The sequence below is a fragment of the Coregonus clupeaformis genome, chromosome 40 (assembly GCF_020615455.1).
Source record: "Coregonus clupeaformis isolate EN_2021a chromosome 40, ASM2061545v1, whole genome shotgun sequence".
NCBI lineage: Eukaryota > Metazoa > Chordata > Actinopteri > Salmoniformes > Salmonidae > Coregonus > Coregonus clupeaformis.
In genome coordinates this window covers 13,458,987-13,470,809 of record NC_059231.1, presented here as the reverse complement: position 1 = coordinate 13,470,809, position 11,823 = coordinate 13,458,987, and the positions used below count along the sequence as shown (strand labels likewise).

The 11,823-nt window shown below is 43.6% G+C and overlaps 2 protein-coding genes across 2 annotated transcripts in view; both read right to left on the bottom strand.

The window, feature by feature from the left end:
- Positions 1-216: 216 nt before the first annotated feature.
- Positions 217-4,618, bottom strand: LOC121555175 (acetylcholinesterase collagenic tail peptide-like). The gene is made up of 14 exons (XM_041869002.1): positions 4,535-4,618; positions 4,275-4,375; positions 4,127-4,168; positions 3,995-4,021; positions 3,792-3,863; positions 3,595-3,660; positions 3,480-3,506; positions 3,309-3,353; positions 3,196-3,231; positions 2,761-2,841; positions 2,526-2,622; positions 1,042-1,172; positions 756-881; positions 217-473 (listed from the first exon to the last, which is right to left on the bottom strand). The coding sequence occupies exons 1-14, from the start codon at positions 4,581-4,583 to the stop codon at positions 444-446; spliced, it is 930 nt and encodes a 309-aa protein (XP_041724936.1). The 5' UTR covers positions 4,584-4,618; the 3' UTR covers positions 217-443.
- Positions 4,619-10,429: 5,811 nt separating this feature from the next.
- Positions 10,430-11,823, bottom strand: part of ttn.1 (titin, tandem duplicate 1) — a 170,851-nt gene continuing 169,457 nt past the window's right edge. The window contains exon 211 of the mRNA XM_045212083.1: positions 10,430-11,783. Coding sequence (XP_045068018.1) covers positions 11,497-11,783 — 287 coding nt within the window. The 3' untranslated portion in view covers positions 10,430-11,496. The remainder of the gene's footprint in view (positions 11,784-11,823) is intronic.

The following is an 11,823-nucleotide window of genomic DNA, read 5'->3' as shown; positions in this document are numbered from 1 at the left end:
ACACCGGTACTGTCTCCAAAAAGCTTATGCCCTAAAACTGACATGTCGTGTGTATGTGTAAAAATTTAACAAAAATGTCCATGAAATCTTATATATTTTATGAACATTTTCATTACATGGTGTGGACATTCAGTGCACTGAGTTGGACAGACAGAACATAGAAATTATAATGTGATTTTTATTTTATTTTATTACACAGTAGCCTATAGTGAAAGACATGCCATAACACTTTTGAATTTAAAGCAGAAGGTAGGGGCTTCTTCATTTGTTGTGGGTATTTTTGTGTGTTTTATTAGGATCCCCATTAGCTGTTGCAAAAGCAGCAGCTACTCTTCCTGGGGTCCACACAAAACATGAAACATTACATAATACAGAACATTAATAAACAATAGCTCAAGGACAGAACTACATACTACATGGGGGTGCTTCTTGCAGGAGGGTGGTCACAGAGCAGATGCAGTGGGTTGTTTGTTCTGTCGCCAACACCAAGAGTGTGTTCAATAGGAAAACAATGAGATTAGACAAAACATTGTGAAAAAACAGGGGTGTAGCTCAAATGGCACCCTATTCCCTATATTGCACTACTTTTGACTAGAGCCCTATGGGGTAGTAGTCCTAGTGTCACAACACCTAGGTGCCCTGGTCAAAAGTAGTACACTATAGGAAATAGGGTGCCATTTGGGATGCAGACATGGACACTTTTCCAAATGTAGCCTAAGCGTGTCATACGTACTAAAACATCAGTGCATGTTTACCTGAGCCATAACATCAATCCATTCAGAGCCACTGTAGACGAACAGCATGCGAGTATCTCTCCTCAGGACCATTACATTTTCAGATCTTAACTCCGACATCTCGCTCTCACCATTCACAATGTAAATCTATTGTTAAAGAATAAAAAGGTTAAAAAAGGTATTCAACGGATGGTTCAAAGAGGTTAAAAAAGTGATCACATTATTAAATGATTAAGATGTTTGATATCACCCAAACATCATGATGTTATTCAAGCATAGAAAAGTGATTTTCTTACTATACACTTACAGATATGGCCTTATCATCATTATATCTTCCTGTGCCAGGGTTTGGCTTGAAGGAATTTGCTGAAGAACAGTTACAAAATACAGAAGGTCCTTTATGACCTTTCTCCCCTCTGTGTCCTGGAAAAACATATACTAGAAAAAAAACACAATAACGTTTTTTAATCATATACAACTGGCTAAAATCAGCTACATCAGTAGCTGTTGACATAATATCTCATAATATATAATTTATACTCAGAATATTGTATATATAGTGCCGTGAAAAAGTATTTGCACCCTTTCTAATTTTCTCCACTTTTGCATATTTATGATACTGAATGTTATCAAATCTTTATCCAAAACCTAATATTAGATAAGAGGAACCTGAGTGATCAAATAACACAACAATTACATACTTATTTCATAAACAAAGTTATGCAACAGCCAATGCCCCTGTGTGAAAAAGTAATTTCCCCCTTACACTCAATAACAGGGACCCAAGTTATACTTTTGACTCATCAGTCCATAGAACATTCTTCCAAAAGTCTTGATGATCATCTAGGTGTTTCCAGGTGCTTTTTGGCAAACTTGAGTCAACTTTTTGGACGACATGGGTCCCGTTATGCCTGGCAAAAACCAAACACTGCATTCCACAGTAAGAACCTCATACCAACGGTCAAGCTTGGTGGTGGCAGTGTGATGGTTTGGGGATGCTTTTCTGCCCCAGGACCTGGATGACTTGCCTTAATAGAAGGAACCATGAATTCTGCTCTGTATCAGAGAATTCTACAGGAGAATGTCATGCCATCCGTCTGTGAGCTGAAGCTGAAGCGCAGCTGGGTCATGCAGCAAGACAATGATCTAAAACACACAATGAAGTCTACATGAAAATGGCTAAAAAGCAGCAAATCTGAAGTTTTGGAATGGCCTAGTTAAAGTCCAGACCTAATCCCAATTGAGATGTTGTGGCAGGACTTGAAATGAGCAGTTCATGCTTGAAAACACACAAATGTCGCTGAGTTAAAGCAGCTCTGCATGCAAGAGTGGGCCAAAATTCGTCCACAGCGATGTGAGAGACTGATCAACAACTACAGGAAGCATTTGGTGACACAACCAGCTATTGAGTGTAAGGGGGCAATTACTTTTTCACACAGGGGAATTGGGTGTTGCATAACTTTGCTAATTAAATAAATAAAATAAGTAAACTTTTTTTTTTGTTATTTGTCAACTCAGGTTCCCTTTATCTGATATTAGGTTTTGGTTGAAAATCTGATAACATTCAGTATAAAAAATATGCAAAAATAGAGAAAATCAGAAAGGGGGCAAATGCTTTTTCACGGCATTGTAGGCCTACATAATAATGTATTGATATACACTTAGTATACCAAACATTAGGAACACCTTCCTAATATTGAGTTGCAGTCTCTGTCATGGAAAGAGCAGGTGTTCTTAATGTTTTGTATATTCAGGGTACATACGATACATGATATCAATAATATACTTAACCTTCCCCTGGAGCACCAGTTTCTCCTGTTGTGCCCTGTTTGCCCACAACTCCATGATATCCAGCTAACCCATGCGGTCCACGACTACCTTTTATTCCCTAAATACAATATGGAGTAGTGCAGAACAACATCAAAGGACGTTTGTTTAGTCTAACCTTTGAAAATGAAAGATAGTTCATCATTATTGCCAAATTAATTATTTTCAGAGAAAGCTGTAGGCTACAGAGGCACTTTACCATTGTCCCTCTATGCCCGGGAGCTCCCCTAGGTCCATCCAGTCCTTGCAATCCAGTGTATCCTTTTAGTCCTCGGTCACCCTAAACCATTAAGCATACAAATATATAATCAAAAATGTAATCATTAAAATTGGCCACAAAATGCTTCTTCAATTAGATGTTTTCAATGATTGCTGTTCATTGGCATTTCTCCAAATTCCAAGTTTGCTGGCTAAGGGGTTTGTTTCAGCATCTTTAGTACTTAATGTAAGAGAATGCCGGCTATTCTGTAGGCCTCCTGTAGCTCAGTTGGTAGAGCATGGCGCTTGCAACGCCAGGGTTGTGGGTTCGATTCCCACGGGGGGCCAGTATGAAAAATGTATGCACTCACTAACTGTAAGTCGCTCTGGATAAGAGCGTCTGCTAAATTACTAAAATGTAAATGTATTCATTCACCTTCTGTCCATGGAGACCAGGCTTTCCAGTGGAACCCTGTTAAATAACACACAGGTTGAGGGTTGAGTAAAAGTACATGTGACGTTGTGATTGAAACTTGATTGACAACTCACCTTTCTACCTTTTTGTCCTGGGTCACCTTTCAGTCCCTTCTCGCCCTGTTTATATCATAAACATCACATTTTCATGTGTCATTTTAGTTTGCGTGCCGCTAGACATACACCATTATTGTGTTAAGTATATTATTTGTTATACAATGAATTATTATAGCAGTAAAAGCTTACTTTTGAACCAGTGCGTCCTTGAGTACCCTGTAAAAACATACATGTACATTTGTTGTAAAAGCAGCGTGAAATATACCGGTAGAACACAGCATTAGTTATTATGTGGATAACTTACCTCATGTGTTCCAGGTGTGCCAATGTCACCGAATAAACCACGCCAGCCTCTGTCCCCCTTCTCTCCCTAGCGACAAGTAAAGACGAACTAAAACTTATTTTGGATACCTGTAGCACTCTCTATACCGATCCATTAAACAAACCACAACTTATATACCAGAAATGGAGCCCAATTTCATTTGAGATTGTGTCACTGACCTTTTGGCCTATGGGTCCTATCACACCAGGGGAACCTTGGGTTGCCTCTTCTCCCTTTTGACCGGGTCGACCCTGCAAGACAATGTCCAGTCACATAACTGCCCCACTCCTGAGTGTGTCTTTCTGATGCATTCTAGTGTCATTATAAAAAGTCTCATATAAATCATATGTATTCTTTTTTATTATAATGTATATATTCGTACCATCTGACCCTTTGGTCCTTTGCAGCCCTTTAAAGAGAAACCGTGAAAATTAACTGCATAAATAATAACTTAATAAAAATGATGATTATTATTATTATCAGTTGCAGTATATAGAAATCAAGCCAGTACTACCTTTTCACCCTTTGGTCCCCTGAGATGTTCAGTTATATCAACCTGAAACAACAGTCAGCAAGAACATATGACAGACATCTAACTTGCATGTTACACTGTAAACCAACATAGTCTTAATTGTTTATGTGCTGTTTGCTATGTCCATTACCAGTAGGGCAGATGTCCGTGTCGATGGAGGAAACGGAGGAGGTGGAGGAGGAGGAGACAGAAATGTTGTGCATTTCAGAACCAACCAGATATTCTTCTTACCTGAATAAGGTAAGAAAAATAATCAAGTGAACAAGGTAAGCCCTTTTTTATTTTCTCTATTTTTTAAAGTTATTAATCTCATAGTTCCTTATTCGTCTCAGTCCAGCATATTTGTATCATCTTTTTATATTAAAAACACTACCAATTATCACTACAAACCTGATCGGAAGGATGGTGTAGCTTCTGTGAGTATGACAGTACTGCCCATGATAAGATGGAGTATGAAAGCATATTGTTTTGGCATGTTACCTCAAGATCTGAAAGCAAACACTTGCCAGTTAGTTAAAGGTAGACTCGTCAATATGACTACTGTATATCATACACTGTGGGGCAAAGCCCAACCTTAATATGGCTAGTTTTCATGATATCTAGCCTCCAATAATTTGTAGCATAACCATTAGCCAGCTATTCAGAGCATCAACACAGGAGTACTGCCAAAGACTGCGAACCCCCCTACATCATTAACATAGCCTAAGATTTATATCTTATAACTACTTTCAAATGTAAATATTTCCATACATTTTTTAAAATAACGTCTACTGAATGTCTTACCTCTGTAAACTCTGTTCCCACCGTAGCTGTACTGTAGCTTCTCTGATATTCCTGATTGCAGGAGCCAATACTGTAGTTGGATCTCAAATTGCAAGCTTGCACCATATATCCACTTATCTCAATAAGAATGGAAGTGCAACTCTGGCAGTAGTCGAATACAAATAATTAAATAATGACAAATACTGTTGCAGTGCCAAAGAGATGCAGTTTTTTTTGCCTTCAGTTCATCGGGCTACATTTTCAGAATCTCAAAATGTGTCAGGTTGATGCATTTACTACATGGCTGAAATAGTGGAACAATTGTAATTTATGATTTTCTTTTTATGTCATAACCTTTTTCTTTAAAAAAACCTTGAAGTGTATTCCTACATCTCTAATAGTATATGCTATTTCTGCATCTGCAAATACAATCTGCAGTTCCTACATCCATTTTGACTGTTAAATTAAAGATATATAGCCATTGATTCTTGAAGAATATAACTTATGTCTTGTGAGCTTAGTTCAACTGTCATACCCCCATCAGAACCCCAAATACAAGCTTGTTTTACTCCAATGTTTGTAAACAATGTCAATGTAAACATACACTGTATAGCTTCAAAACATGGTTAAAACTATAATTTGAATCTCTTGGATGGTCAGTCCTTGCATCCATAGCTCTTGTCTATGAATTTGAGAGCGGTAACATTTCTCAAGCCCCATCCCTCAGCTGTTTACCAAAACAAGTGGCGGGGTTACGGCTTTGTTATTATTTGAATGGTGGATTGCCCCTTTAACCTGGTCAGTCTGTGTTCAGATATTTGGCTCAAAGCCCAACAGGCTGTAAGGTCACTGAAGTTGTGTGTGTATGAAACAATCAATCACAGTTGTATATGACATTGACCTTTATACCTTGGTACATTTAGATGTCATGTCATGCTGTGTTGAAGGAATACTACAACCAAAAACGACCTTTAAGTATTTTATCCATTAGTCCACTGTTAATACAATCCCACCAAATAATTAATGTCAGCAATCAAATTTTCAAGAAATCCCTGTCAGTAGATACTTTTTTTAATGCCTCATATGTCGCAAAACGCCAAGTTGTCTGGATGAAACTGTCACGTTCGTTGAATGACGGGTCAGACCAAGGCGCAGTGTGATATGCGTACATGTTTATTAACTTATAAACACAACGACAAAACAACAAACGAAACGTGAAGTCCAAGGTAGAACACACAACATACCTTACACGGAACAAGATCCCACAACATGACAGTGCCAATAGGCTGCCTAAGTATGGTCCCCAATCAGAGACAACAAGCGACAGCTGCCTCTGATTGGGAACCACACCGGCCAACATAGATCTATACATACTAGAATACAACATAGAATATATACAACAAGGAATATACACACCCTGACTCAACATATACGAGTCAGGGCGTGACAGTACCCCCCAAAGGTGCGGACTCCGACCGCACAACATAAACATAACAGGGTAGGGGCCGGGTGGGCATTCCGCCTCGGAGGCGGATCCGGCTCCGGGCGTGACGACCTCTTACTCTCCGCCTCCCTGTTGCGCCCCTGGTCTGGTCTGGACCTCGGCGCGCTGCTTCCCCTCTCCTTCCTCCCACGATACGCCAGGCCCTAACTGGACCCTGGTGTGGGAGACCCCGAACCTGGAGAGGGGCTGACATCATGGTCTGGACTGGAGCCGCTGACCGGAGCTGGACTGGGCACCGGTGGAGCAGACTGCTCTGGCTCCGGAGTGGAGCCGCTGACCGGAGCTGGATCGGGCACCGGTGGAGCGGACTGCTCTGGCTCCGGAGTGGAGCCGCTGACCGGAGCTGAATCAGGCACCGGTGGAGCGGACTGCTCTGGCTCCGGAGTGGAGCCGCTGACCGGAGCTGGATCAGGCACCGGTGGAGCGGACTGCTCTGGCTCCGGAGTGGAGCAGCTGACCGGAGCTGGATCAGGCACCAGTGGAGCGGACTGCTCTGGCACCGGAGTGGAGCCGCTGACCGGAGCTGGATCAGGCACCGGTGGAGCGGACTGCTCTGGCTCCGGAGTGGAGCAGCTGACCGAAGCTGGATCAGGCACCAGTGGAGCGGACTGCTCTGGCTCCGGAGTGGAGCAGCTGACCGGAGCTGGATCAGGCACCGGTGGAGCGGACTGCTCTGGCTCCGGAGTAGAGCCGCTGGCCGGAGCTGGACTGGACCCCGGTGGAGCGGACTACTCTGGCTCCGGAGTGGAGCCGCCGACCGGTGCCGGACCAGGCACCGGTGGAACGGGCACAGGCCGTGCCGGACTGGACACACGCACCACAATCTTGGTGCGAGGAGCAGGAACAGGCCGGGCCGGACTGGCGACGCGCACCACTGGCTTGGTGCGAGGAGCAGGAACGGGCCGGGCCGGACTGGCGACGCGCACCACAGGCTTGGTGCGAGGAGCAGGAACGGGCCGGGCCGGACTGGCGACGCGCACCACTGGCTTGGTGCGAGGAGCAGGAACGGGCCGGGCCGGACTGGCGATGCGCACCACTGGCTTGGTGCGAGGAGCAGGAACGGGCCGGGCCGGACTGGGAACGCGCACCACTGGCTTGGTGCGAGGAGCAGGAACGGGCCGGACTGGGAACACGCACCACTGTCTTGGTGGGAGGAGCAGGAACAGGCCGGACTGGCAACGCGCACCACTGTCTTGGTGTGAGGAGCAGGAACAGGCCGGGCCAGACTGTGGAGGCGGACTGGAGGTCTGGAGCGGAGAGCTGGCACAACCCGTCCTGGCTGAATGCCTACTTCCGCACAGTATGTGTGAGGCATCAGCACAGGATGCACTGGGCTATGCACGTGCACTGGCGATACAGTTCCTAGAACTGCCGCAGGATATGTGGGACCGAGGAGGCGTACTGGAGACCAGGAGCGTTGAGCCGGCACACCCCGTCCTGGCTGGATGCCCATCTTCGCACGGCACGTGCGTGGTGCAAGCATAGGACGTACAGGACTGTGCCGGCGTACTGGCGACACAGTACGTAGCTCCGCATAACACGGAGCCTGCCCAGTCATACGCTTCCTCGCGTGAGTACGGGGAGTTGGCTCTGCTCTGACACTAGGCTCCGCCAACCACCCTGTGTGCCCCCCAAAAGAATTATCTTGGGGCTGCTTCTCGGGCTTCCTCCTCGACCGGCCTCCTCCGTGTTGCCGTTGCACCTCTCCTGCCTGGGCATCTACCTTAGCCCATGGTCCTCTCCCCGCAAATATCTCTTCCCATGACCACAAATTGCCCACCTGTGACCTGGCTATTCGCTCCGTCTGGGCACGCTGCTTGGTCCTCGTTTGGTGGGATCTTCTGTCACATTCGTTGAATGACGGGTCAGACCAAGGCGCAGCGTGATATGCGTACATGTTTATTAACTTATAAACACAACGACAAAACAACAAACGAAATGAAACGTGAAGTCCAAGGTAGAACACACAACATACCTTACACGGAACAAGATCCCACAACATGACAGTGCCAATAGGCTGCCTAAGTATGGTCCCCAATCAGAGACAACGAGCGACAGCTGCCTCTGATTGGGAACCACACCGGCCAACATAGATCTATACATACTAGAATACAACATAGAATATATGCAACAAGGAATATACACACCCTGACTCAACATAGACGAGTCCCCTGAGTCAGGGCGTGACAGAAACAATCAATCACAGTTGTATATTGACGCATATACATTGTTAGATTAAGATGTCATGTCATGCTGTGATAAGATAAATAGGGAGATAAAGGGCCAGCTTCATGGACACAGATGTAATCTATCTACCCCAGGACTACATTGGATTGAATGAATTCTATGATAATAACTTGACTTCATAGACATGGCCTAAATTATTCCTGAACTATGGTTAATAATCTTCAACAAAAAATATTGAATCATAGACCATAGGGGCGTAATCTGAGATTTTTAGTTCTTAGTTCTTGGTTTATAAACCAGAGTTAGACCTACACCTGGATTGATTTAAACTGGGTCTGTGAATAAATTCATTAGGCCCTAATCTATGGATTTCACATGACTGGGAATACAGATATGCATCTGTTGGTCACAGATAACATTTTAAAAAAAGTAGGGGTGTGGATCAGAAAATTAGTCTGTATCTGGTGTGAACACCATTTGCCTCATACAGCGCGACACATCTCCTTTGCATAGAGTTGATCAGGCTGTTGATTGTGGCCTATGGAATGTTGTCCCACTCCTCTTCAATGGCTGTGCAAAATTGCTGGATATTGGCGGGAACTGGAATACGCTGTCGTACACGTCGATCCAGCGCATCCCAAACATGCTCAATGGGTGACATGTCTGGTGAGTGTGCAGGCCTTGGAAGAACTGGGACATTTTCAGCTTCCAGGAATTGTGTACAGATCCTTGCGACATGGGGCCGTGCATTATCATGCTGAAACATGAGGTGATGGCGGCGGATGAATGGCATGACAATGGGCCTCAGGATCTCGTCATGGTATCTCTGTGCATTCAAACTGCCATCGATAAAATGCAATTGTGTTAGTTGTCCGTACCTTATGCCTGCCCATACCATAACCCCACCGCCACCATGGGGCAGTCTGTTCACAATGTTGACATCAGCAAACCGCTCGCCCACACAACGTTTGGTGGAGGAGGAATAATGGTCTGGGGCTGTTTTTCATGGTTCGGGCTAGGCCCCTTAGTTCCAGTGAAGGGAAATCATAATGCTACAGCATACAATGACATTCTAGACGATACTGTGCTTCCAACTTTGTGGCAACAGTTTGGGGAAGGCCCTTTCCTGTTTCAGCATGACAATGCCCCCATGCACAAAGCAAGGTCCATTCAGAAATGGTTTGTTGAGATTGTTGTGGAAGAACATGACTGGCCTGCACAGAGCTCTGACCTCAACCCCATCGAACACCTTTGGCATGATTTGGAACGCCGACTGCGAGCCAGGCCTAATCGTCCAACATCAGCGCCCGACCTCACTAATGCTCTTGTGGCTGAATGAAAGCAAGTCCCCGCAGCAATGTTCCAACATTTAGTAGAAAGCCTTCCCAGAAGAGTGGAGGCTGTTATAGCAGCAAAGGGGGGACCAACTCCATATTAATGGCCATGATCTTGGAATGAGATGTTCAACATACTTTTGGTCATGTGGTGTATGTAGGCCTACAAAATGTTGACGAACGCAGTTATAGACTTAGACTTTTGCCTTTCAAAATAACAAACTATAAGCTATATAACTTCGACAAAACGTGGGACAATATGTACTCCAGCCTAAGCTCTCCTGAAATGAGCTACCTAAACAGGTTAATATTCTGTACTGTTCTGTAATATTCTGTAGAATCAAATTGTGACTTGTGATTGTGGTATCCATTTAGTTCTTATTTTCCCTTCTACCTTTGTGTTGAAAATGTGAAAGTGGTGGAATCATTGATAAGTAAAGGAAACTGAACATCAACACAAGGTTCTTGAGGCGAATAAAGAAACACAGAGTTGTTCACTAGTGCTGAAATCATGCTTTATTAAATCAGTAAAATAAAACTCAAGGAGGATGAATATAGTAGTAATTCTACATCAATAGACTCAGTTAAATCAAAGTGCAGGGCATCATTATTCATGCTTTTTGCTTTCTTTGTTTCACGGTAGATGGTATCACTGTGGTACATTCACTTGATGGCTACCCTGACTACTGGCAAGGTGAAATTCTAAAACTAAAACACACTCACACACACAAAATATTACCTAACAATCCTCCAAGAGGTGGCACTGTTTCTGCAATGAAGTATTTGAATTGACTTTTGTTTTTTAATGGCCAGGTGATGTTACGTTTTAAAAAGCCAATTCAACTGTCCAATGCCAGAAACAGAGCACATAAAAATAGAGCTCAAAGTGCAGGCCGCTCGCACTTTTAGCATGTCATTAAAATGGTGGTATGACATAGTCAGTCTGAACACAAGACCTAGTTGTGCTGCTTACATGAGGGTATATGCAAACAGCACTCAGGGTCTTATGATCATGTTACAATTCATATGAGTATTTGTAATATTGCACGCACAGATGCACGGTGCATAACATTGTCTTTCTCTGATTTAGTATAAACTTCAACAGGGAGCCTCTCTACCTGTTGAGGAAATCTTAAGACTTCAACTTTTTGTTGAGGCACAGAGTTTAGTTTCAGGTTTTTCAGGGTATTCGTTTATGTGAAACTTTCTCCTGTTAAACATTTCGTTCCTTTTGTTTCAGTTAATATTGTCATAAATAACAATTCATACATTTTCCATAACCGTTAAATTCGGCTATATACATTATGTACATGTCACAGAAAAGTGGTTCAAAAATCCTAGTCATAATTATCCAATATGGCACATTTTATAACAACTTTAGACTTTAGTCTAGTTTGGCATAAATTTATGTCAAGTTTGGTATAAAAATAGTTCATATTTACAAGAACAGAAATCCAGGTCTTTATCAAGTAAAGATTATTTTTTGCTAATTCAATAAATAAAAAGGTACTGGAGGAGGGAAAATGGGGGATAGAAATGATTAGTTTACGTGTTTTTTTTTTTTTTTACATGGATCGAACATGAATGTTGACAGTTGCCATGGCAGATCCAAGCTCGTTGGACAGTTTGAGGGTGTACGCTCCGGCATCGTCTTCCTTCACACAGGGGATTACAAGGGTGGTGAGGTCCTCCGTGGTTTCGATGTGGAACCGGTCACTGTCTTCATCACACTGTTTCCCTGAGCGGGCCCACTCAATCTCAGGTGTTGGGTCTCCAGAGAAAGCACAGGACACGCTCAAAGGCTTTCCTGACTCAATGCTGATATCCTCTGGGAGAGATTCTATTTTGGGAGCTACAGGGCAATGAGAAGAAAAAAATAGGAATTAATGAAC